At 45.6% G+C, this 27665-nt stretch overlaps 1 protein-coding gene across 1 annotated transcript in view; it reads right to left on the reverse strand.

Moving 5' to 3' along the window:
• The window catches only part of LIN28A (lin-28 homolog A), a 47913-nt gene extending 29909 nt beyond the window's left edge, over window positions 1-18004 (reverse strand). The window contains exons 1-2 of the mRNA XM_033157839.1: window positions 17729-18004; window positions 16272-16462 (exon numbers count right to left, since the gene is read on the reverse strand). Coding sequence (XP_033013730.1) covers window positions 16272-16462; window positions 17729-17759 — 222 coding nt within the window. The 5' untranslated portion in view covers window positions 17760-18004. The remainder of the gene's footprint in view (window positions 1-16271; window positions 16463-17728) is intronic.
• Window positions 18005-27665: the final 9661 nt, after the last annotated feature.

A 27665-nucleotide genomic window follows, 5' to 3' on the forward strand; every position in this document is an offset into this window, starting at 1 on the left:
TGGAATATATGGAGCCGGCGGAAATGACCGGGAGAATCCGTAACCAGAGAGACGACGTGGTGGAGAAAGAATGGGGAAAATTTAAATTGTATTTAAAAAAGCATTGTAATATTTAAAAGTTTATTTTTATTGGTAAAAGAAGGATAGGCTGTCAATGTATAGGTTGAAGTAAATAATAAGAATTCTAGGAAATTATAAGTTTTACAAATAGATTTTGAATATATGTTAGTGGTTAATAGCTAATAGTTAACAGTTAATAGTTATAAATTTAAATAGTTTTGAATTTTAAGATTGTTAGCATTTACAAATGTGGGAGAAATTAAAATTGGAAGTTACGTGTAATATTCTCAAGGGAAGCAAATAAGGGGAAACAGGAGGAAGTCCGTAAAAGATGATAAGAAAATGGAGTTATTTTTAGTATGATGATGTATTTTTTTTCTTTTTGTGTTTATTTTTTGATGTTTTTCTTTTTTCTATTGTGTTTAGTTGTTTGTTGTTGTTAGTGTGTATTTGCAGATGTTTATTTTTCTTTTTCTTTTTTTGAAAATACAATAAATATTATTTGGAAAAAAATATATATATAGTCCGGCCCACCACATGGTCTGAGGGACGGTGGACTGGCCCATGGCTGAAAAAGGTTGCTGACCCCTGCTTTAGAGCCATCTTGCCTGAAAATGGCAACTAGATACCGTATTTTCCATGTATAACATGCCCCCATGTATAAGACGCCCCCTATTTTGGGGGATTCAACTAATCGCACATCACCCTCAGCACTACCCGTGTATAAGACGAGCCCAAATTTTCAACATGCTTTTTAAATTAAAAAAAAACCCTAGTCTTATACACGGAAAAATATGGTATTCTGCTGCAGCAACTGTAACCTTGGTTTAAGAAGACATTTGGTGCCTAGCTTTTATTATATATATTATATATTATATTATATATTATATATATATTATATATATTATATATATATAGTTTCTAACACTGCACAGAAGTACTTATTTTCTGATCAAAATACCATAAAATGAACCGACTCAAACAGCTTGAGAATTGTTACATGTGGCAATGACAACCTTCCTTCTTCCTTATTTTCTCCATATAATATAATTTCCTGCCTTTTCCTTTTAATATAAATTAAATTAAATTTGTTGTCAGCGCCCCGTTTTTCTTTCAGCAACAGCTATTGAAATATATTGTAATACTTTCTTTCTACCATTGGCAAAAGCTTCCCTTAGGAAAAAATACAATGAGTCTTGCAGCACCTTAAATAAATAACAAGTTTATTGTGGCATAAACTTGCACTGACCTTATTAGATGCATGAAGTATTAAGTTGGAAAGTATAAATAAATGGTAGTACAGTATAACTGAGGTTTGTGTGGTTAGATTGTAAACAGTGAGGATAGAGGGAAATGAAATATATATCAGGCTGGGTAAGAATCAGGTACTGTTTAGGCACCTATACTAGGGAAGTTTTTAATGTTTGATGTCTTACTGTGTTTTAATTTATTGGAAGCCACCCAGAGTGGCTGGTGTAACACAGTCAGATGGAAGAGATGATATGATATGATATGATATGATATGATATGATATGATATGATATGATATATTATATTATATTATATTATAATATATATCTGAAGATGTTTTTGTTTAAGAAGTCTTTCCCTTCTTCAACAAAACAAAATCGAAAATTCTTTCTAGTAGCACCTTAGAGACCAACTGAGTTTGTTCCTGGTATGAGCTTTCGTGTGCATGCACACTTCTTCAGATAATTTTCGATTTTGTTTTGACTATGGCAGACCAACACGGCTACCCACCTTCTTCAACAGTTATTTATGGTTAATATTAATTGCGCAACTGTAGAAATTGTTTTTAGAATTTTTAGGAACTGTTTTATTGCTTTTAGAGCCCGTAAGCATAGGTTTAGTTGTTCCTTGAATTTGTATCTTGTTCTGGTTTTCTGGCACACCATTTTGATAGCTTCAGGCTGTGAAGCAGTTTATAAATTTGTGAAATTAAAAAAGTAAACAAACAAAACAATGGCAGGGGTGGTACAAAGTAGCGCTGGTGATAACACAAGCAACCTAGAATTGGTACGCCAATTAACCCAATATTTGAAGGGAAGGCGGTGATTGAAACCCGCCAGGTCCAAGGTACCTTTTACTACTGGTGCGGGTCAAATTGCGACCATGTGGAGACCTCTGGACGCCACGTTGGCAACTGTCATCTCTATCTGGCCAGTCTCTCCAACTTTCTAAAGCAAGTAAGCAGAAGAGCTTGCTTCTTGCTTTTCTCCTTTTTCTCCAAGGAGTACATGGTACAGCCACACACACACACAGACACACACCCTGCTTCCTCAGCTGATCCCTACAACAAACCTGAGATAGGTTAAGAGGCTGTGACTGGCCCAAGGTCACCCAGTGAGCTTCATGACTTGAGCTGGAATTTGAACCCTGATCTCCAACACTCTAACCATTACAGTATATACTGCGATGGGGCAGCTATAAACTGTAAATTAAAGTAGGTAAATAAATATGGGGAGAGCAAAATGTCACTTAGAGAAGGGTTTACATTCTTAGCCACCCATCGTGCAAGGAGCCAAGAGCAGCACACATGATTCCCGGCCTCCTTTATAACATAGAACACAACTATTTTATAATATGATCGTGGGACATTCAGAAAGAATAAAACAATGCAGCTACATGAGACCATGAATCATTCCCAAAATATAATTATAAACAAGCCTCTTAAATGCACCTTAAAGGTAAAGGTAAAGGGACCCCTGACCATTAGGTCCAGTCGTGTCCGACTCTGGGGTTGCAGCGCTCATCTCGCTTTATTGGCCAAGGGAGCCGGCGTACAGCTTCCGGGTCATGTGGCCAGCATGACTAAGCGCTTCTAGCGAACCAGAGCAGCGCATGGAAACGCCGTTTACCTTCCCACCGGAGCGGTACCTATTTATCTACTTGCACTTTTGACGTGCTTTCGAACTGCTAGGTGGGCAGGAGCTGGGACTGAGCAACGGGAGCTCACCCCATCGCGGGGATTCGAACCGCCGACCTTCTGATCAGCAAGCCCTAGGCTCTGTGGTTTAGACCACATTGCCACCCGCGTCCCCACCTTAGGTATGTATAAAAAATGAGTTAGAGGTGTGAGCTTTCTTCTGCCGGGGAATCTCATTTAGGTTTCATTTGACCTAACTATTCTATACTGAAATGTTTAAATGTTTCTTGGATTGTTTTTGACTCTTCCAGACTTGCCATCCTCTCCTGCCACACCATTGTGGCATGCACCACACCCTTTGAGAACCACTGACTTAGGTAATATTTTATCAGTGAATCAAAATAGTGACTGAATGCCGGTTCAATCCCAATGCCCTTGCAAAACCACTGTCAATCAAAACTGCTGAGGCAGGCAATCCAACTAAAAAACCATGAATGTGCATGCTTGCCCCAACTCTCAGAAAGCAAGCTGCTGAAATTAAGTGGCAGAAGAGCAGAAACTTTGAAAAGGATATGCTAAGGGACACCACTTTCATATACTGTAAAGTGCTATTGTGGCTACTACTACCGCAAAGTGTTCTCAAATCATTCAGATGTGAGAAAATGATGCCTGGAATCTCTTGTGCTCATAGCAGGGACTCAGCTAAGGTGACGAAGGCAGGACAGCAAGACAAGAATGCAGTCACACTCCCAAAGACCAGCCTTCCCCAGTCAGGAACCCTCTATATGTTTTGGACTATAATTCCCATCAGTCCTGGCCAGCACAGCAAATAGTCAGGCATGATGGGAACAACATGGGATTAAGATGATAGTAGTTTGCCCCCTGGTTTAAGGGAGTAGCCTTGCTAAAACTAAGCAGGTTCTGGAGTCCAACACCTGAAGACTCACTGACTCACCACCCACCCATGTTATTGGACTACAACTCCCATCATCCCTGACCATTGGCCATGCTGACTGGGGCTAGTGAGAGTTGGCTCCGCCTGTCTTGCATGAAAAGCTCTAAGTAGGACTCAGCACAAAAGTTCTATAGGGGCAAAATCCAATTTGGCCAAGGCACCATTTACACATTCCCCAAACAAGGAGCACCTTAATAGTAACGGAATCGCAATGGTTAAAACCAATAGATAATGCCTTCATAAATGCACAGCATAGGGTTTGAACAGGACACCTTTTTAGGGGGTGGGGAGGTTATTGGCAGAGGCTATTTCTTGGCAGTTGTGGAACTCCCTTCCATTAGAGGTCCATCAAACTTAAATGAGTTCCAGAAGAGCTTAAGGCTTTTCCTCTTTGGGGCTGGCATTCAGTGGGACATGGTTAAGCAGGTGTGGAATATCTGTAATTTAATGGGGTGGCAATCACTGGAGCTCCGTTGATGCTTGAAGGATCAATGGATTTGGCCCATTAGTTTAATGGGGGCACCAAACCAGAGTCTGGCTTTCCCCAATGCAAAATTATTTGCATCCTATTTCAAGCCAAAAAACCTATCCCTACATGCGCCATTCTTTCCACAATTTTCATGGCCCACAAAGGGATGTTCCATTTCTCAACACCTAAGAGCACTGGCTCCAAATATTATCTACCCAGATCACAACTTGCCAGAGGGAAGGTAACCCACTTGGCCTCCCAGGTTGCCAAAATTTTGATTGCTTTGTTATCAGTTGAGGAGGAGGGAGGGGTGAGATGGTTGGAGGGGAGGGAGAGGGAGACTAACCCCCTGCCAGGAAGGGCTATTCAGGGCTGGTTCCTGTAATAAAGTGATTTAATAGATCTGAAGAGGCCAGTTCCCTTCTTTCTCCCACAGTTACTTCCTGTGGGTTATCATTCACATGTGTAAATGACCAGGAGAGGGTTATCAATGGGCTCTGCTGCACTTAAAGCAGACCTTGTCTGGTTCGAGGACATTGTCCATGGACAAAGAACACACGCTTTTTCTGTGATGCTCTCCCAGTTTTGTCTACTCATTTCTGGTCGACCAATGACTTGCTGGCTGAGAAATGGTCAACCCATTTGGAAAATTATCAAATCATAATGACGACGATGATATCAAAAGCTGCAGCAGTAGTAGTAGTAGTAGTAGTATTTAAGTCATTTTATTTATCAAAATTTATATATCACTTGAATGAAAAAAGCAACCCTCTAAGTGGTTGGGGGGAGGGGAAGTAAAATAAAACATTTAAGATTATCAATCCAAAGCAAAGAAAAACATTTCAAAATCAACAGTAATCTAACATATTAAAATACACACCAACTTGTCTGGAAATGCTTGCCTAAGAAAGTTTTAAGCAGGCGCTGACAGCATATATGCCAGGCATAGGCAAACTCTGGCCCTCCAGATGTTTTGAGACTACAATTCCCATCATCCCTGACCACTGGTCCTGTTAGCTAGGGAATGATGGGAATTGTAGTTCCAAAACATCTGGAGGGCCAGAGTTTGCCTATGCCTGATACATACAGTGAAGGTGCCTGCCAGATATAAACAGGCCAGGAGTGCCAAAGTGGAGGTCCTAGTACACTATAAGTTTAGCATTTACACAGCAATTTAGAGTGATCAAAAGTCACCACGTACATTATATCTAGAAGTTCTTGATAACCTGTTTTCTCCTTTTTGCACGGGAGGGCAGCTGAGCCTTGTGAGTTCATGACTAATGAGCAAATTTGAAACTGAGATTTCTCAGCTCACACTCTTGGCCTCTTTTTCTTCTGCCCATGGACCACTTGAAAATCACATTGTTTGTTTGTTTGTTTATTATTTTGCCTGTTGTAGCAGTTGTAATGCTGCATGGTTTTTAACTGTATTTTGATTGCTTCTTTTTATTTCCAGTATTTTATGTAGGAAATAAGAGAGGCAATCAGAATACAATTTTAAAAAATCAATATATTTAATGTGGTGAGGGTGCTATCTCCCATCTTCAACCACAAATGCAAAGGCACAGTTTGGAACACCAGAATGAAGCTCAAGGGCTACAGTTGGAGACAACCCTTTTGTGAAAGGATGTTCTCATGCAATTCTACAGCAAGAGGCAGGGATAACTTCCTTGGAGGAGCATACAACACTTTTTTCCAGTCTACAGATACGGACAGGTAGTTAAGGGAAGAGAGAATGGAAAGGTTGAATGGGCTGTACCAGTTCAGACTGCAGGAGGTGGGAAATCACAATTAAAAACCAAGTAGGAAAAAAAAACCCTAAAGACAGCAGGGCAAACACTGAATTTCAGACTTTCCCCCTGATGTTCTAACTTCCTACTTGAAGGGAGACCATTCCCTACCTGCAGAGCATCTGCATTGCACACAGAAGGTCCTAGAATCAATCCCCAGCATCTCTAGGAATGCCTCCAGTCTGGCTCTGGAGAGCTGCAGTCGCTCTGTGTAGCCAAAAGTGAGGTAGATGGAACAATGGCCTGGACTCCATTGAAGGCAGCTCCCTACTTAGTATCAATGGCTTTGCTGCCATCATCCTGTAACCTTTCAAGCTGTTCAACCTTAGATCAACTATGGCATGAGAAGCTAAGCATGGCTCCCCATTCACTCTTCAGCACTCTCAAACCAAGTGAACCACTTAACACATAATCAAAGCTGGAACCAATAAGCCTCAGGGGCAGATCTGATCTTAGGAAACTATTCAGATTCTATGGCCCAGGACAGGAGGCATGAGGGAAGTCACTTTTTCTCAGGGTGCCTTGCGTGTGTATGTGTGCTAACTAATCTTCAACCTGAATGAATGGTGATCAGGCAAGCTAAAGGACACCTCTCCTCAATTCTTAATGAGGCCCTGCTGATTTGTTAGTTTAGAATAGATTTTTAAAAATCCCATCCTTCCTGGCAATTTTGGGCACTTCTTCCTGCATCCCCGATTTAGCATTAAAAGTGCCAAGATGAGAGTGCCAGAAAAGGCAGCCCTGGGCATTAGGACCAGCTAACCCAACTACCAGCCACTCTCTCATGTCACTGTGGCTTTGGGTGTCCAAATAGGGACCCTTCACAGCTTGGAACATTTTTAATTTGTTTCCAAAGGTTTTCTAGCAAGCAGGAAAGAAGACAAAGAATCTTGGGCCCCCCTTAAATGCAAACTGACTTTGTTGAGAGTCACCACATATGATTAGAGCAGGAAGGGGCATATTTTCCCTGTCAAGGGCTGCACCCCCCCCAAAAAAAAGGAATGTGTCAAGATGGGAGGGAAGGAGTGCCAGCCCTACATGGGTGAGAGCATATGGGGCAGTAATCTCCTTTGGAGAGATAATATAGAGAGGTGATGATCTGAGGGAGAGAGAAATGTGGGGTGGTGCTGAGGGAGGGAGGGAGGGAGGGAGAATATGGGGTGCTGGTGGTCTTAAAAAACAGAGGAAAATATAGGGTGGTGATGTTGTTACCTTTCCCACTTCTTTGCCACCTGCATAAAATCAGACTGCAAGTTGCCTTCTGCTGGAAGTGTGTTGGACCAAGACTGAGGAGATGAAACCTACTGGATAAGGTTGGTCTAGTCACTATCTCTTAGCCTAACCTAGGGGTCAGCAAACTTTTCCAGTAGGGGAAATTCAAGGGGGCTCATTAAGGCACAAAAGTAGGGCCCCATCCAGGCACTGACCGGCCTCTGCTAGGGCTGTTACATCATATGCCTTCAGATCCTGCCTTAAGGACATGTGAATGCAATCGCTTAATAATCCCTGATACATTTTACAGGTGCCCCAAAGAGATCCATTTCCCTCCTGCTTTTTCCAGCCTTTAGAACTGAATGCTGACAATCCCTATGACTGTCAGTGTTCAGAGTTGTAGCCACGGAATCTTGCTCTGGAATGCAGACATTGGCTGGTATTTGAATGCTGACATTTGCCAAAGTTTTGGGCATTCATTGTAACATGACAGTCCAGCAGAGGAGGGAAAAGGTGTGGCTATAGGGTTTGCAAGGCAGGTGTGAAAGACTAAGATGAAGAGCTCAAGAGAACCCAGATATGGCCACCTTTCTAGCACCAGAATGGAGGGAGAGAGGAAGGGAGAGGGGAGGAAGAGGGAGTCTTGATGTGGATACACAAGTCGCTATATTCACAAGACAAGTTCAATACAGTATTCAGGAAATTGAACTGTACTGATTTCACCATCAATTGCAAGGTGAGTCGTGGCCCTCTGTTCAACTCCTTTTACTGATAACAATCTCCTGCTCCTGTGGTTTTCAAGCTGTGGACATCAGCTGATGAGCCCCCAAACTGCAGAGGGTTTGGAGGGGCCTGTTATAGTTTGCATACACAGCTCAGAATGGCCTCTCATTTGCCCCATGTAAAGCAAGAAGAACACACCTTAAAAACACAGCCAGCACTGCCCTGCATTTGTACACTGCTGGGGAAGATACATACCAGTAGGGGTAGATATAGAGACAATGCTTGTCTTTCACCAGTGATACTCTTGGGGAAACACTGATCAGCTCACAATGAACCCCAGGTTTCCCCAGAATACAGACTGTCAGCCCACTCTACTGCACAGCTAGAAAGTGCCACATGGTAAGAACAACCATAGCCAACACTATTTAGTCCTGCTCTGCATGTTGCACAAAATGGTGGTATAGTCTGCAGAGCTTCAGATTGCAGAGGAAGGGAGTGCCTCATTTTATTCAGAAAAATTAAAGACATCCTACAAGGGGTGGGGGGGAGAGGTAGCACACCAGGAAGAAGCTTTCTATCCCATCTCCTCTTTCTTTAGTGTTCCACTTGCAGGGAGTTTGGAGGGAGGGGTTCCATAGAGAAACATTCAAAACTATGACCCCCCCACCTGCAGCCTGAACCAGCACAGTCCAGTTTATCACATTTGGAAATATGCTACCTGATTCTAACACATGTGTAAACAACCGCATACTGGATCAAGATCTAGTTTTGCACTGTTTCCAAAACAGTGAAGGTGATGGCCTCCCCTGTTGTGTCTCATGGTGGCCCTAGACCAGGGGTAGGCAACCTAAGGCCCATGGGCCACAAATGGCCCACGGGGGTTGTTTAACTGGCCCCCAAGCTGCCCCCGAACTGAGCCACCCATTTGGCAAGTCCCCGCATGCTGTGCTAAACAGTTCAACCTCCAAAACATTTGGAAACCAAAGCATGGCTTCTGGTTGGCTTCAGGAAGCTCCTGCAGCCAATCGGAAGCTGCAGAAGCCCCATTGGATGTTCGGCTTCCAAAAACAGTTCGCAAACCGGAACAGTCACTTCCGGGTTTGCAGTGTTCGGGAGCCAAAGCGTTCGAGAACTAAGCTGTTCAAAAACCAAGGTACAACTATACTTCCTTTAGGCCCTACCAACTGCTACGACTCCAGGGCCAAATCAACAGGATAAGAGCAATGGGTGGCTGCGAAGCCACCATTTTAAGCTGCTCATCATGTCCCAGAGCAGTGCTGTGGGGGTGCATTGCAATTAAAATGGTGGATGGCACCCAGCAACCCATCACAGATTGCAGGGCTGATACCCACCTCCTGGAAGCCCACCAGAGGGGTCATTGTAGTGGTACACACACACACACACACACACACACTCAGCTTATGAGTCAGTCGTCATTTCTGGTCACCACCAATCCAGTCCCCATGCCCTCTGGCACGCCCAGATGGTTTGGGAGAGAGGCAGGGTCTTCACTCATTTCCATGGGTGCAGAGAAGGTTAAAAAGCAGCAGGAGTCCTGCCTGCTGTTTAGATGGGACTCCTGCTGCTCTTTATCTGTTCAAAAACTGCAGGGGAAATTCAGTGTGATGCTATCAGAGGTCTGGGGACACTGTCTAGTCGGCTTATAGATTTATGGGTGCATGAGAAATTGATGACAAAAGGAGACCACCAATGGCATTTTGTTGGTGGGTGGCTCATACTTGGACCCACCCCTGACTTGTTTTCCATTGTTATATTGCCTTTGGCCATGGAGATTCTCTTTAAGCATAGAAAGACCTGCCCTTCTCTCTAGTCCAAGGGAGGGGAACCAGGTGCCGTTAAGACCCCTAACTCACTTCTGCCCCAGACACCACGGCCATTGGTCAGGGATGATGGGAACTGCAATCCAATAACATGTTGTGAGTCTTAGGTTCCCTGCTCCTGGTTTCATCTTTAACCTTTACATTTTTTCCCTTAAAAATATGGGCAACCTGATTTGTAATAGTAGTAGTAGTAGTAGTAGTAGTAGTAGTAGTAGTAGTACTAAGTGCATCCTCAGGACTCCCACACCACTTGCACTGCAATGAAGGATGAATCGAGGAAGTTGGAATTTTGGGTTATTTTTCTTGAATGGGGGGGGAGGGGTGCGAGGCAAAGCAAAGCTGTTAGGACACCAGAGACGCTCCAACCATTTAATTTTCTGTGAGGGTGCAAGACTATTAGTGCCTGCAATCAGAAAACTAGACTGTCTGTGGCAATAAATGCTGGGGAGAGCAGAGGACTCCCACCCCGCCTCCAGTACCTGAAGTTGCCTCTGCATTTCACAAACCCACACTCTATCACAAAAGGGAAGGCCACTTTCCTTAGAACAGGAGTCAGGCATTTCACATTTCTACATAGATGCAGAACCAGTTCCAAAAAACCCAGACCTGCATTGGGCTTCATTCTCCCAAATTCAGCCAACACTAAAAAATTCAGCCACATACCAAAGTGACCGGCAGTGTAGTTAAAACAAAGCATTGGTCCTCTTCACTTATATCCTCATGCTGCAATCTGCATCCCTCTGGAACAAGGAAATCAGCATTCCATGTTTATTCCCTCTGGGCTTTTCCATCAATATATCCAGGCCCTGACCTGGGGAAACCGTTCTCTGGGGGGCAGAGGGGGGAGTAAAATGCAGAAATCAGGGGTCACATCCATTCTCTCTTTTCTTTTTTACAGATTTGCCATCTGCCTGGTGGGTAGGAAAGCAAAACCCTAGGGAAGAACTGAGTAGTTGGAATCAAGAGTTCTCAAAATAAGTCATTTACTGTTTTTATCTATAAAACCACCCACTTCAACCCACTTGCTCTAGAGTAATGCCACTGCAATGGCAACAAAGCAAATGATTTTAGGATTTCATGAACAGACCTTATAAAAATCCAAATTCCCACCCCATAATCAACAGTGATTCACTTTAAACTTTTACACACATGCAACACAAGTTCATTTGCCCTGCCGTCCTCCCTGCCAAGCTAAATTCCCTGTTGAGTTTATATAAAGCACCTTCTGAACTTTATGTGTCCACTTCTGTTGCAACAAACTTTCATTAAGGGTGCAATCCAAAATGCACTTATTTGTGTGGTTAACCCCAGGTTAACACAGTAGCTTACTTCTGAGTAAACAAGCATTGCAAGGCTGAAATTCTTTGCAAATGTACCTGAGAGTAAGCACCACTAATCTCAGTGGAAGTTATTTCTGAGTAAATATGCACAGGATTGGGCTGTATGGGGAATCTGTGCCACCGAACTGAGTGGAACTCACACACAAAAAAAACATGTGCTTGAAGCTTCTTCCAGACTATCAGTATTGACAAAGTGAGTAGGTTTTCTTCTGAACAGGTGCTCCTCATTTCAGTAGGATTACACATGCTCAGATGTTTAGCATCTAGCCTTCCATCTGAAATGGAAGCGTGTTTGTGCGTGTACTTGATTTCCTTTATTTTGGGAGTATCTGCTCACCAATCACAAGCCTCTACTACAACATCAACATGGTTTCTGCCATTAGTTCCTTGGCCATTAGAAAAGGGGACAGAGAAATAAGAAAAAAGATTTACACACAAAAAGGAAAAACAAATCCTCTACTCACAATTTATCTTGCCCCCCCCCAACCCGGATTACAAGTTTTGCAAAGAGGCTCCACAAAGACACAAATGAAAATATTTGCCATGGAGTCCAAAAGAAAATTAGGCTGATCTAGAAGAGGCTCAACAAAATTTTATTTACCATATTTTTCGCTCCGGACCATAGGGCACACCTCGTTTTTAGAGGAGGAAACAAGAAAAAAAAATTCTGGTTTTCCTCCTCTAAGAGCCCTGGGGTTTTTTTGAGGATCAGCTAAAAGTTTTGCAGCTTTTTTTGCAAAGGGAAAAGCCCTGTTTTTTTGAGGATCAACTAAAAGTTTTGTAGCTTTTTTGCAAAGGGAAAAGCCCTGGGTTTTTTGAGGATCATCTAAAAGTTTTGTAGCTTTTTTTTGCAAAGGGAAAAACCCTGTTTTTTTGAGGATCAGCTAAAAGTTTTGTAGCTTTTTTTGCAAAGGGAAAAACCCTATTTTTTTGAGGATAAGCTAAAGGTTTTGCAGCTTTTTTGCAAAGGGGGAAAAGCAAAGCTCCTTTTGCAAAGGGGGAAAAGCAAAGAGGAAAAGCCCCGTTTTATGGGGTTCAACTCACATTTCTGCAGCTTCTAAAGGAAAGGGAGCCTTTTCTACAGTTTCCAGACAGATAATCTAATCAGCCAGTCACATGTTGCTGGGGAAACAAACAACCTCCCTCTACAGCACATTCAACAATGGAGGCCTGGGCAAGAGGACGAGGCTGAAAGGGAGCCAGGGACTCTTATCTCTCTCCTGATCTCTTGCTGATCAGCTGCTGAGCGGGGTCCTTTCAACACCCCATTTTCTCTTTGTAAAATAAAAAGCATGATTCTCTTTTGGCCCCTGGGCTATTCGGCTCCAGGGACCACCATTCGCTCCATGATATTTCCCCTTACTTTTTAGGAGGAAAAGTGTGTCTTATGGAGCAAAAACTAATTTTGTTAGCTATCTGCATAACCTTGTGCAATGTCTTTGCAACTGTTGACTCCATTATGGATGCTAATGTTGTTGTTGTTGTTTAGTCATTTAGTTGTGTCCGACTCTTCGTGACCCCATGGACCAGAGCACGCCAGGCACTCCTGTCTTCCACTGCCTCCCGCAGTTTGGTCAGACTCATGTTGGTAGCTTCGAGAACACTGTCCAACCATCTCATCCTCTGTCGTCCCCTTCTCCTTGTGCCATCCATCTTTCCCAACATCAGGGTCTTTTCCAGGGAGTCTTCTCTTCCCATGAGGTGGCCAAAGTATTGGAGCCTCAGCTTCAGGATCTGTCCTTCCAGTGAGCACTCAGGGCTGTTTTCCTTAAGAATGGATAGGTTTTATCTTCTTGCAGTCCATGGGACTCTCAAGAGTCTCCTCCAGCACAATTCAAAAGCATCAATTCTTCGGCGATCAGCCTTCTTTATGGTCCAGCTCTCACTTCCGTACATTACTACTGGGAAAACCATAGCTTTAATGCTAATAGGTAGCTTCAAAAAGAACAGGAAACTATGCTGACCTATTTGAAAAAAATTCAAAAACCCACAATCTGATGCTACCTTGACTAGGTCTAACCAAAGCACTACAAAATAATGAGCAAGTTTTCAAGTTCTCCAGAACTATTTATCAGGCTGCTTATTAAACAAAAGTGGAGTTAGAGGAGAGAAAGCAAGACAGAAGTCTGCATTGAGGATGCACTAACCTTGGGAGTAAATCCCAGTGAACTCAATTGGGATTACTTCTGAGTAAGGTAAAGGGACCCCTGACCATTAGGTCCAGTTGTGTCTGACTCTAGGGTTGCGGCACTCATCTTGCATTACTGGCCAAGGGAGCCGGCGTGCAGCTTCCGGGTCATGTGGCCAGCATGACAAAGCTGCTTCTGGCGAACCAGAGCAGCGCACGGAAACGCCGTTTACCTTTCCGCTGGAGCGGTACCTAGTTATCTACTTGCACTTTGACGTGCTTTTGAACTGCTAGGTGGGCAGGAGCTGGGACCGAGCAAAGGGAGCTCACCCCGTCGCGGGGGTTCATACCACCGACCTTCTGATCAGCAAGCCCTAGGCTCTGTGGTTTAACCCACAGTGCCACCCGCATCCCATATAAAAGCACACTGTTTTACAATGAAGTGTAAGGTGAAATAGCAGGCTTGGTGTAATCCTCTGCATGCTTACTCAGAAGTAAATTTCACTGTGTTCAATCGGGCTTTCTCCCAGGTAAGTGCATAAAGGATCCCAGCCTATATAAAAACAGGTTCTACTAGATGCTTATGCAGATCTCAAGTTGCATTGAGACCTGGTGGGCCAAAGGAACAAATGATAGCTGATCCCCATGTTTGAAAGGATCAACATCCACTAGTTACTTATATCCAGCCCTAAATGAAATGCACAGGACTCTTGCGAGAAAGAGAACATAAAAAAGAGAATCACAGCAGTTTTCATATTAGCAAATTGACATTCATTTCAGGTGACATCTTCAGTAACAAAAAGTAATCCTCAGTACATATGTTAAAAGTGGTCCTGTATACCAGGGCAAAATATAGCTGTAAAACAAGCTACTAAATGTGTGGTTGCATCTTATATAGGCAACTAAAAAATTTTTTTTAAGCATTATCATAAGCTTTGGCTTCTGGGTCATAGGAGGGTCCACCTAATCTGAAAATATATGAAGCCTGCAAGCAGGGCATGAAGATCACTGTTGTTTGTCCCACCAAGTAATTCAGAGGCAGGCTCTCTCAGAACATGGAAGATCCATTTAGCTACAATACCTGATAGCCATTAATCAGTCTTTTCCACCATGAGTTTCTCTGTTCCTTAAAAGCCACCTACTCTAGTGCCATCATCACATATTGGAATAGCAAATTATATAAGTTCAATATGTGGAGAAACCCATCAATTTCTTTCCCTCCCCTTTCTCTGCCCATTCATAATATTATAAACCTCTATCATCATTACACATAACCATTTTTTATATCTTAAACCAAGTTGGGGGAACGTGTGGCCCTTTCCGAAGTTGATGAACTTCAGCTCAGGTCAGCTGCTCTAAACCACTGAAACCATATTGCAGGCATCCCCAACCTTCGGACCTCCAGATGTTTTGGACTACAATTCCCATCATCCCTGACCACTGGTCCTGTTAGCTAGGGATCATGGGAGTTGTAGGCCGAAATATCTGGAGGGCCGCAGTTTGGGGATGCCTGCCATATTGCATCAAAGGTTAACCCCCAAAGCCCGCCCTTTGAATACCCTTGCCATCTACACCCACAAAAGTACCACCACCTCATCCCAGTGGTGGCATGGACAAAACAAATCCTTAAAGGGCCTTCTGAAACTGCAGCTAACTATTCCCAATAAAGTGACTCAGGTGAGCAACAAGATGGTTTGCTAAAGGGAAATATTGGCAGCACAGGTGTCAGGAAGAGTGTGGCACCAAAGTGGGAGGCTTTTTTTTTTTTTAAGCAAAGCATTTTGCAATCAACATTACAAAACCTTATAGAGCTATGATATCCCAATGTAAAAGAGGTCATCCTTTGCATTATAACAACATGCATTCAGGCATCAAGTGATCATTTGTGTAGCTGTTTATATTAAGATGTCCGGCTAACATACTTTCAAGTTTGGTCCCATCTGGATTTTGTGCTGCAACACTGTACCCCCGTGTCCCTGCATGATCTTCTCAACATTACAGTCATGGAAATCAAAGCAAAAGGCCTCCCCCACTTCCAGCTGGGAGAGGGAAAGTTTTAAACATGTGGAACACTGTATCTCAGCATCTTCTACAACTGCCAATTTCCTGCCGTCATTTTGATCCGTGTTTTACCGGCGTTGGGTTTTTCTCTCCCCCCTTTTCTTTTCTTTTTCTTTTAAAGCTACATTAACACCACCTCACGCCTGGTTAACACAGCAATAATCCCGGCGCGCGCTCCCTCGCCCCTTTCCACCCTTCTCAAGGCAAATTCCCAAGCGACCTATTTTGAAAAGGAGGGGGCGGCGGAATGAAATCAATCTGATATCACCTTACAGCAACCTAACTCTTGAACCCTGAGATCACGGGAAGAAAAGGAACCCAGGAACTGACCCTCCTGGCCTCAAGAGAGAGAGAGAGAGAGGCCTAGTGCCTTGGGTAGGTAGAAGCAGCAAGCAAAGAAGATCGGGGGTGGAGTGGGGACCATGCAGGCGGCCTGCATTTAAATCCGGTATACAGCCAGGCACCAAACCGAGTAGGGGGCGATTTCCTCCTCAGTAAAGAGTAGAGAGAACGTGATAAACTAGCTGCCCCCTCTTTTTTAGATAGGGGGGACAGGTCTCCCCGTCCACACACCCCGGTTTGCTCCGGACTAGCTCAGCCCACGAGGCCTGCCGCAATTCCCAAACTTCGCGCGCGTGCAAACTCCACCCCGGCTGCGTCCAGCCTCTAAGGCCCACGCCAAGGCGGCGCCCTAGGCCCCAGGCCGGGGTCGCCCGGGCTCAGTTCTCGGGGGAAGCCTCCTCGCCCCCCCCCGAGCCGCTCAGGACCAAGGCAGCCCCCGCTTTCCCCCCCCCCAACCCCTTACCTGATGCACGAAAACATCCACGGGGCTTTCGAGGGCGATGCCTTCCTTGGTGGTCATGGAGAGGAAGCCGAACCCCATCCGCACGTTGAACCACTTACAGATCCCGGCGCCATGCAGAAGCGGCTGGCTCTCCTCGTCCGGCCGTGGCGAGTCCCCCGTGGGCTCTTCCTCGCCCGCCTTGGCGCAGCCACCTGGAAACATACGCGACGAGGATCATCAGCCGGAGCCCAGCCAAAGGAGGGGGGTCCCCCTCCCCGCTCCTCCCTAGGGCCAGCGGGTGCGGAACAGAGGGAGCGCGGGACCTCCGGGGGCCACCCAGGATTGGGACGCCCGAGAGGGGCTTCACCTCCCGGCTGGCCCCCCCAGCCCCCCGCGGGAAACGCCATCGTCGTCCTCGAAGAGCTCCAGCCCTGCTGAGCGCGCAGAAGGCTAGGCAGGAAGCCATGCAAAGCAGCCTCGGCTCTGGGGTTATTTGGGGGGGAGAGAAAGAGGACTAAATCGCAAGTCTTCATCCATGGAAAATTAGGAGGGGCAGGATTCCCAGCCATGAGCCAAAACATGTTAGTTGGGGGGGGGGGGATACCAAGAACTCGCTCCCTCTTCCAAATTCCGTAGGGTGCCCAAAAAATAAAACGCAGCTCCAAAACATCGAAGAAATCAGTGTATTCCAAATCTATGCCAACCCGGGTTGCAGGGTGGATCCCACACTATTTTCACAGGATGTGGGGAGGGAGTAAAAGTAAACTAGTGGATGGGACAGCGTGACACCACTAGTCCATTTTCAAACTATTCTAAGGCATTCGAGGTGTATGTATGGACATTGATTATATGGAAATACAAAATATTTATACACTGGGGGGGGGGAATAATTTAGGAAGCGAAGTGTTGGTCTGTCGAAACCATTTGGAAATATATACAGTACGCTTCTTTAAGCGTATATACTAATCTGTATACTGTAGTTCCTCTTTAAAAGCAAAGCACAAAATCACTACTAGTGCAATTCAACGCATGTCTACTCTGAAGAAACCTCGCCTCGTTTAATGGGAGCTGCTCCCAGGAAAACGTTGCCTAAGTTTGTAGCTGCCTAGATACACCCAAAGTTTCCAAAATTCTCCCCTTCCCCAATTCTTATAAAGAAAAAGCACATGGTGAAGCAAGAAAGTGACTAAACCGACCGCTCGCTCAAAAAGTAACATTTTTGAAAGAGTCAACACAAATCTTTCCTTTTAAAAATGAAGAGGATTGATTGAAAACAGCTGTAAAACTATTCCTAAAATGAGAAGAGGTGAGGGGAAAGCTCTTCAGAGCACACCGCTGATTTTCAAAGCAGGGATGGAGGGCAGAGATACGAGAGGAAAAAGAGGGAAAAGAAGGAAACAGTCTTCCTTGAGCGGGGGGGGGTGGGGGGGGGAAGAGAGAAGGGAAGGGAAGAATTGGGTATGAAATTTTCACTTAACCTGCAAACTGCTGGTTAGAAACAGACCCCATTCTGCACCCCCGGTGGAAATGGTGGACTCTGGCTGGAGCAGCCTCCCCTCCTCTCTGCCAGCCCGTCTTTGGAGAGGGTGTCAGAGCAGCTCAGCAACTCCCAAAAATAAAGAGGGGGGGGAGAGAAAGGGAGGAGGGGGTGGTGGAAGATTCAAAACAAGCGGAGGGAAGGCGAGAGAAAGGTTTGCTACATCTTCACTGCAACAATAGCAGTGGGAGGGCCCAGGGCCTGCTAAAGCTTCCCAAATTTCTAAGAGACAATAGAATTCCCCTAACACCAAACCTTGCGCGCTTTCCCCCTCCCCCCTCGGGCCTTCCCTCCCTCCCCCCGCCTCCTCCCCCCCGCCCACCTCGCCGCAATATAAGAGCTCTTCTCCCTTCCTAAGAGACAAAAAATGTAACCTCCTGCCATCCTGCAAGCTATGGAGTGGATCCTGTTTCGTGTCCATGCTTTTTCTTTCTTTTATGAAACTCTGTTTTCTCCTTCCACGCTTTTTAAAATCTCTTTGGTTGGAAAGATCTCAAGAAACCGGAGGGATCTCGTCCCTGGGATCCCTTTCGCCATATGCAGTTTTCACACATGGCTCCATTCATTCATTCATATTCACACACACAGCTTTCCTACGTGACACACAATCACACAAACACCACACTAGTAATTGTACATTCCAAGCGAGATTCCCCCCCCCCAACTGGAGGCAGCAGATTGTGCGTATGTAAAACTTCATTGATGGGAAGATTACCTGTCAAGAGGAAAGAAACAAGATCTCCCTATCTTGACTTCTCTCTGGCAGCGCGCGCGCGCACACACACACACAAAATTAGTTTATATTATTGACCCTCCCCACCCCATGTTCGCCTGCCTAGCAAGTTGGCCTGCGACAAGACCCGCTTGACTCGAAGTGACCTGTTTAAAAGGAGAGCTGCCCCCTCCATCCCTCCATGCCTCCCTCCCTCTCCCCGCTCATTCCATTTTGGCATGTTAAGCCTCTTCCCTAAACTATCCCTTTCCGCTCCCATCCGCAGCTACTCCTGGGATCTCCCTTGGCTAGCTTTGGGAATGCGAGGGGGGGTGAAGAGGGCGGTTTGGTTGGTTCCTTACCTTCCCCGCCATCTCTAGTCAATGACTCGGGGGTGGGAGGGAGAGAGAAAGAGAAAGATCGGATCTCAAATTGGAATTTATGAGTCCTTTATCTTTATCTTCCCCAGTTTGGTGAGCTCAGAAGGTTACCAATTTATCCCGGTGCAATTCTAAAAATATAAACGTTTGCCTTTGGAGCGGGCAGGGGCAGAAGAAAAAGCAGATTATTTGGGGTACAAATACATTTTCAATTAATTGAACTTAATGCATTTTTCCTCCAATTTTTTTGTTTGTTTGTTTCTTTAAAGAAACATGCCGGAAAGGGTGAATCCCAAGCAAAACAAAACGTGTTTGTTTGTTTTTTAGTGTGCGGAGCCTTTGTTTGCTTTTAAAATGAGCATTATCGTGAGAAGTTCGATTCCCAGCTTATCTTTAATGAAAGAAAAATAATTGCCCTAAGTTGATTTCCCCCCCTGGTTGCAAAATCGAATTCCACCACAGAAGGTGCAATTATTTATTTATTTTTAAGCTAGAAATTCTTGTTTACATGGCGTTAATAAAGCCTCTGTCATCGGGAATGGGAAGGTCGGCTATTTTGAGGGAGAGGGGCTCAAATAAATCCAGCAAGATATGGGGATGTGAAACACAACTTCGTCTTTTTCCTGAAATTTCCCCCCATAAAGGAAACAAAATAATATATATAGATATTAAGTAGCAATATCGCCAACATTCCAAGGTGATGGCTTTTTTAAAGAAAGAAAATCAGGCAGAGAATAATACGGAGTGGGAATACCCCTACCTCCACATTACAGTTCATTAGAACACTTTCATAAAAGCAGCAACGAAATGAAATAAAATTAAATATTCAGGGTCGCTTTTACACGCACCAAAAATTAAAAATGAGATACTATGCAGCTAACAAAATAGCTTCACCTCAAAAATAATACGTTTTTTTTAAAAGGCACAAACTGGTTTTAATACAATAGTTGTGCTGGTGGGGAGAGTTATGACGACCTGGAGATTTCCTCATCCTTCATACAAAATGTACCTCACACACACACACCTCTACAAACACCCGTTTCTGTATGTACCCCGATGATGTCTATATTACCCCCCGGGAACAGAAGGGTTGATTGATTGGGGCGGGGGCGGGGCCCGAAGGCTGCTTAAAAGACAATCAGAGAAAATGAGAGGCGATCGATGCGCACAAAGTGCTGATGGATAGTGATGGGGGGGGAGCTGGAAATGGGCGGGGGGGTTCACAGGGAAAAAACCGGATGGGGGCGGAAACCCACCTCTCCTCTTATCTATATTGAGCTAGTGAGCCCCTCCCCTGCACTGCCTCTCTCCCTCCCATCCCTAATTGAGGAAGGGGACCCTCGCCTTGGCCCGCCTCGGCTCTCTGCTCCCCCACCCCCGCGGCCTTCGTGCTCTCCTTTTCCCCACCCTGCGGCTCGCTGATATTTGTCAATTCCATATTTTCAGCGGAAATGGCCTATTTGGCTCCTCTGGAGGGCAGGGGGTGCCGGCGGCTGAGGATTCCCCATCCCCATCTTGACGGCTACGCGGGGCAAACGAGCTTGGCGGTGGGGCGGGGAGGTCACGCCTGATCCCAGGATGCTGCATCTGATCATCGGGGGGGGGGGGCAGCAGGAGCAGGAAGGGCGAGCGCTCCGTTTCTCCAACGCCACCCCTCCCCCTCCCTTTTTGGGGGAGAGATTTCACGGCTGGCCGAGGACAATGGCCGAATGACCAGTGCGATCTCGGGAGGCAAATAGCCCCTCCATTTCCGGTGCTCAGTTCAAACTGGACAATACCAGCCAGCTATTCCCCTGGAGCAAAGCGGAGCCCTGTTAAAGGGGCAGCGGCTGTGGAAGCTCCAGAAGGAGCACACGCGTGCACACGACCACTAGCACCTTCCACTAGCCCTTTTGCCTCCTCTCTTCTCCACACGCGCAAGCCTTCTCTTTGCCGCATCACTGGGCTCCGGAATAGATTTAATCCCGAGGCCACAAGGGCCCCTCCAGGACGAAGAAGTAAGATCCGTGTTTGCCAAAGTGGATGGGTCCCTTCACACATTACGTTTCAGAGCACAGGCCTCTCGGGTGTTTGTTTCAGGGCGCCCCCGTAGCCGTCGGTGCAAACGCGTGCGTGGCAAAGGGAGTTAGGACTGGATGCTGAGAGGCTGAAATGGCGCTGAAGGTGGGGGAAGGATTAAGGGGTTGATACGGATGCCACAAGGACGGATGCCACAAGGAGCGGCCAGTGTGGAGGTCGGTGTCCGTCATCCAATCCCCAATTGGAGAGACACACCATGCAACCGTACAAACGCTATAATAAAGAGATGCAGGCCTCTAAAAAATGTAGGGCTGGCAACGGCAAACAGATCTTAACCTTTTCTGTATGAGCATCTCTGGGGGGACGGAGGACGGGACGACGTCTACCAGGAGACAGCTGTCAGTTCTGCTGAGTGGTGTCCAAACTTTTTTTCTCAAAGAGGGCCAGATTTGATGAAGTGAAGGGACGTGAAGGCCGACCAAAGTTGTTGAACTTTTTTTTAGGATTTTAGGTTTTTTTTGGGGGGGGTTTACCCCAGAAAATAAACTGCCACAGAGGCCGGATTAAACCGACCAGCGGGCCTGATTAGGTCCCCGCAACGGATTTTGGACAAGCCTGATTGTCTCTGGCCTTATCCTACTCTCTTTAAATGCTGCAAATGAAATCAAGGGGTAAATTTAGGAACTGACAATCACGCAAGACCCATCTATTTCCCCTTCGGAGCAGGGGAATCCTGAATATACGGATCGTCTTCTTGTTATCTGTTTAAAAACAAAAAAAAACCAAACCCAGTCCCCCCACAAATACTCTTTCAGAATTCTGTGTGGCGGGACGGGGGGGGGCTTTAAAAAAATAAAAAAAAAAAATTAAATCCCGAATGGCTATACCTGGAAATCAAACTGTTTAGTATTGGCATAGTTTAAAGAGGTGATTTGAAGAGCTTTTAAAGGGTGCTTTAAAAAAACTGAACAAAATCTCCCTCGTGCAATTAATATGGAGGGGAAGGAGTGGAAGGAGTGGATATGCGGGAGCAAAACTTCAAAGTTTTCCTCCTGTCCGAGGCAGTTTAGGGGATGTACAGCTGAACGGCAGCAACATTCTCACCGCTTTTCCATCAAATATAAAAATAGGACTATTGTGCTTTCCCTATACAGTAGTTGTCTGTGTTAGTGGACATCTTGGTGAAATGTGCACGAGCTGGCTGCCTTTCAGCCCTGGGTAAAAGGCAGACCGACGGTGCAATTCTCTGCTGGTTTCCTTGGGATTAAGCCCAGGAGGAACCGCACGGGATAGGGGCGGCCAGAGGCAGATTAAAAAGAAGGATATTAGGTTCCCTAATTAGGAAGGTTCGTTTTCAGCATAACGTATTCACTCAAATTAGCACCATCCCATCGTTTTCTCCAGACGAAACCTATCCGTCCTTACAAAGTGGAGTCTTTTGTCAGTTCAGTATCCAGCAGGAATAGTCTGTCTTCCTGCAAGCGCCTGGACCCACTTACTTTGGGGTAAATCCCATCATCAATACAAATCAATACAGATCTGAGGTTCTGCCCCCCCCCCAAAATCCTGCCCCCCCCCCCAACAAAATCCTGGCTACGACCATGAGTCCCATGGAACTTAAGGGAGCTTTCTTCTGACTAGACACGAATGGGGCTGCACTGCGAGAGAAAACTGAAAGAGGCCCGTGGCTCAGGGCTGCAGCCACGTTATCTTCGCGGGATTACTTGTTATCCATTTCTCGACATTTCCCAGAGAGTAGACAGTCTGACAAAGTGTGGGGGAATTTATTAATTCGTTTAAAAAGTAAAGACAGAATAAATTTTCTCCCTGAGCCGTATTTAACATAACTGGAGTGTAATCAAGTAAGTCAATTAATATTGGAAAGTGATTTAAATCGCACTTGTCTCCAGAATGTCCAGCCTCTTTGTATGACACATCCCTGGCTCTATACTCCTTTTCCCTAGATCGGGTGGGGTGTATGTCTCCTTCTGCGTGTGTATCAGTAAACAGTGTCAAATTCTGAGTAACGCTGAAGGAAGAGAAAGGTTATATTAAAGAACAGCGCGGAGCTGCACGCTCTGTCCAAGGTGCTGATCTGCACCGCTCAATGCCGCTCTGTAACTCTCCAGGGTGCTGAAAGACACCATGGTTACACACCGTCCAGGATTCTGAGCGGAGAATAAACATAAATTAAAGTAAAACCATATTTGGCAGGACTTGTTCCTCCCTTTAACTAAATACGTTTCCAGAATCGTCTGATATTAACAATCTCAGGGAGCTCTCCTGGCCTTCCCAGCAATTATCTGAAAGTGTTCTGGTACACTTTGATGCAATGAACTTCCAGCAAAAAAAAAAATTCTAAGTACCCGACTCATATGCTGCATAAAGGAGAATATCAAATGTTGAATGTTATGTCTGTCCTTGAACATTGGATCTTAGGGCAGGAGATAACACAGTTGGGGCTCAAAATGGAATGCGTCATGTGCCCCAAAGTGCTGTAGTGATTGGGTTTTGATTGGCAAGCCCCATCACACGAGAAGAGGAAGAAACAGATGAGGACCTGAATGGTGTGAATCTGGGTTGAACAGGGGTCTCCCCCTTCTGCCCCAGCTTCAGCCACTTTGGAAGGGGAGGGCAGGTGCCAGTTCTCCCCCCCCCAACCTTCCTGCAGAGCAGAGAATCCCAATGGAAGCTGGGGAGGGGCTCAGGGCAACCAAGGCAGGAGGCAGCAGTGACTGAACAGGAACCTGAACATGAGAGTATAGGCACTGCTTTTGCAGATCAGAACAGAGCCACCCACCCCATACGATCACACATTTGCAATCCCAACATTCCCATAAGGCAAGCAAGTCTTGTCAGTGAATGTGGTATATCTCATCTTTAAAAGCTTGGCAGGCAGGGTGTGGAAACTTGTTGAGTTGAGATATCTTTGTTCTGAACTTCTTGCCTTGTTCCTGAACTCCTGAATCATGTCTTCTATGTGTACTGCTTTGTCTGTACTAATGTTAGCCTGAATAAAGCTCTCTTACTTACTTCAGGGCACTTTTTTTCTTTTTCATTAGTCATGACCCCCCCCCCCAAATATATATATATTGGGAACTGTTGTTTGTTAAGGGTGCTGAGACCCCTATTTGTGTCACAGAGCTACAATTCTCAGAGGTCCCTGGGAAGAGTGATTGATCACTAAACCACTCTGGAAATAATAGCTTTGTGAAGGGAATGGGGGTTGCCTAACAATTCTCAGCACCCTTAACAAACAACTATTTATGGGGAGTCATGACTAACAGTGGCATAATAGTGCTTTAAATGTATGGTATGGCTGTGGCCTTAGAGAACTGAGATTGCCATTGCTATGATAATGATTATTACTGGAGGCCACACACCCAGCTGCTATGCAGACACTATATATGGTGCTAAAATGGAGTGGGAGCAACCAGGGCAATCCAAATCCCACTACTCTATGCAAATAGTTAATGTATGCACAGAATTAGGACTGTTGCCTCATTTCTGTTTGGGGAGAGGAGAAAGGAGAAGGATCCATCACAACCGCTGCTTCCCTAAAACCACACCATCCTCCATCAAAACAATAGCTGCCTTTTGAGAGCTATTGATTGATTGATCAATTGATCAGCATATATGCCCTGCCCTTCCAATAAATTCCCAGGGCAGCTTAGAATAGAAAATCAAAGGAATAATAATAAGTATTTTAAGAGCACACAAACACTACAGACTAAATGCCGCAGGATCTGAAATCAAGAAAGAGCTGTGTAATAGGCTAATGCAGATGAAGCAGTTTAGATTAAAAGACTTGGGGATTTTTAAAAAGAAAGTCAGGACAGATGTCAGGAGCAGGTCAGCAATAACTCACACCGTGTCAGTGAAATTAACTCATTATTCAAAGAAACAAAACAGCTCAAGCCTACTGAGCACAGCAACTCTTCCCAGTAGATTTTGCCCCAATTAGTTGCAAGGTCTGAAGGTGCCCACTTTCCCACAGCTTTCTAAATCTCCTCCTCTCCTGGGTCCTTCCAAGCAATCTGAGATTCTGTCACCTTGTTTGTCTCTGCTCTGCCCTCTTCATACCTCTGCAGGTTCTGAGAGGCCAGTGGGGAGGGGAGCCGGTCACAGCAGCAGGAGGAGACCCCCTGGCTTCTTCAGGAGCCTACCTCTCTCTGCCTCTTGGTGTCCCTCCTCTCCAGCCTCTATTTCTGGGACTGCTGCCACTAACTACCTCCACTCACTAAACCATGTTACCTCTTCAGTCTTTCCCCTCTGACCACTCACTGTCATCCCACCACCAGTCCCCTGGCTCTGCGCCTTCATCCCTTGGAGGTTCCACAAGCTGGTGCCTCCCACCACTCCTCTTCACCCAACTAATCCATGACAGTCTACAAGGACCCACCCCTTTCATGCCATTTGGAAAGATGAATCCTGACCAAGAACAAAGGCACCATATGCAACAGTGTGGGTGAAGGGAAGAGAAGGTTTGCCTCCAAACAATTTCACTCATTGGCCTTACTGTTGCAGCCACCAGCAAGGATGCCAATTAACAACAATTGCAATGATGGCTTTCTGCATGTGACACGAAGCCCTGCTCATCAAGAACCTTGGCGAGCTCCGGGACTCGTTATGCCAAGGCCAGCAGGTTGCTTGCGACTTCTGACCTAGGCTCAGTGTGAACCAGCGACCTAGAGGTGAAACACTCCATCTCTCATTAGCAGTCGACTGACACTCACTTTTCCTAATGAATTCTACACCCCCATCGAGGAATAAATCAGTTCCTGGAGGGTGAGGCAGGGAGTCCTTTGGCAAAAAGTAATATCAAGCAGGGGTGGAGGGAAGACAGAATGGAAAGACAGCACACCAATATTACTTTTACTAGCTCATTTGGTGGAACCACTGTGATTTGTATAATAATGCTTAGCACTTATACAGGCCTTTGGGCAGTCTTCCAAACTTCACATTGTCTCAGTAAACCAGGGGTGGAGGGCCTCAGGGCCAAGAGCCAAGTGGCCCTCCTGAACTTCAAAAATGGCCCTCAGAACTCTTTTCAGGCCACCCACATCCCTAACTGCCCCAGCTTTGCACCCTGGCTGGAATGTATCATTGAACTCTGATAATGCCTCTTACTTGCCTAGATGTAGGGTAGAGTGTATAGAAAATAACCTACTGTACTAAAGGTCAAATTTACATTTGCTGCTCCACCCAGTTTTGCAAATAGTTGGCATGTGACCCTTGGAAGGTTGTCCAGAATGGAATGAAGCCCTCAGGCTGAAAAGGGTTCTCCAACCCTGGTTTAAAGGTTGTGAGTTGTTTAGGGCTTTATAAACTAAAATACCTTAAACTTGGCCCATTGGTATAGAAACAGCCTGTGCAGTTTTTTTTTAAACAAGGTGTCAGATGTAGACAGTTGCCCCACAGAGCAACGTAGCTGTAACTGCCAGATCAAACTTAAAGGTAGCCCCACAGGAACCCTATTACCAGTGCTATTTTTCTAGAAAAAGAGGTGCCCAAACTCACCATGATCACCTTCCTTGTTCTCTTAGGATGGCAATGGCCCCCACTTGATAGGTGCCAGAACTGAGTTCTGGTGAGTTCTAGCTGGGGGGGGGGCAGAGCCCTGCCTATTACCATCTGCTGATCAGGTCAGTGAGTGGATCATAAGGGGGTGAACACTCCTGTCATGTGACCCACAAAGACTGGGGGGCACTAAGCATGCTCATCACATTCATCATTGACATATCCCACTTTATGAATGTCCAACAGACTTCATATTCGTTGTCCCAGTAACGGTCACAAGAGCCCTGCAAGGTAGGCTGCTATTAACACCTCTCAATGTCTGAAAAATGCAATCAATTATTTGGCAAGATCGAACCAGCTTAGATCCTATTTTGGAAACATCGTAAGGATGTGGTAGGGTTAGTCACTCTGTGCAAGAAGGAAGAGGGAGAAGGGATCCAGCTACCTAACATCTAAACCAGAGTAGGATGAAGCTTGAAGAGCTCACTGGGCAGACTCCATCCTGTCCTTTGCCTTACTACATTGGAGGGGAAACCTGCCAGGATTGCTCCACACAGATCAGAGTCTAAAGGGCTTCTCTCTCTCTCTGTTGACTCATCCCAACCCCCTACTCCAGTGGGAAACTAATATGGTCCAGACTTTTCAGAGTATCATTCCCCCTGTTGCCAGTGTTCAGGCAACGAGTGCTGAAGTAGCCAAAACCGCATCACCCATGCTCAAGAGAAAGAGACATCAGCCAGATAGAGAGGAACCTGCAGTAGTACAACAAATCTGCAGGTGGAGAAAAATGTAATACAAGGGAACCCCAGAACAACCAATGGGGACTGAGCATGTTAAGTCACACAAGGCTGACTGTTGTGGGAATGCTGGAGACCAGAACAGCAACATTCCATACTGCAACATTTTGTTGCAGGTCCAAATGATGTGGGTTGTAACCGGTAATGCCCTTTATTCTTGACAGTGCTGTCACCTGTTGGATGGAGAAAGGTTCTGGAACTTTAAGTAGATCCACGGCATGCCAAAATCAACAGGCTAAGCTGTTCTTGCCACTGCACAGCCCAGCATTGCCTATCTTCACCTGTTGGTTTCTTTCTGTCATTGCAGCCATTAAAAGAGGAGGAGGACTTAGGACAGGGGTCTGCAACCTTTAAGACAAAAAGAGCCACTTGGACCCGTTTTCGAAGAGGAAAAAAAAACTGGGAGCCGCAAAACCATTGCGGCCCACAAAAATATAAACACCCAGAAGC

Source organism: Lacerta agilis, chromosome 8, assembly GCF_009819535.1.
Source record: "Lacerta agilis isolate rLacAgi1 chromosome 8, rLacAgi1.pri, whole genome shotgun sequence".
Taxonomy (NCBI): domain Eukaryota; kingdom Metazoa; phylum Chordata; class Lepidosauria; order Squamata; family Lacertidae; genus Lacerta; species Lacerta agilis.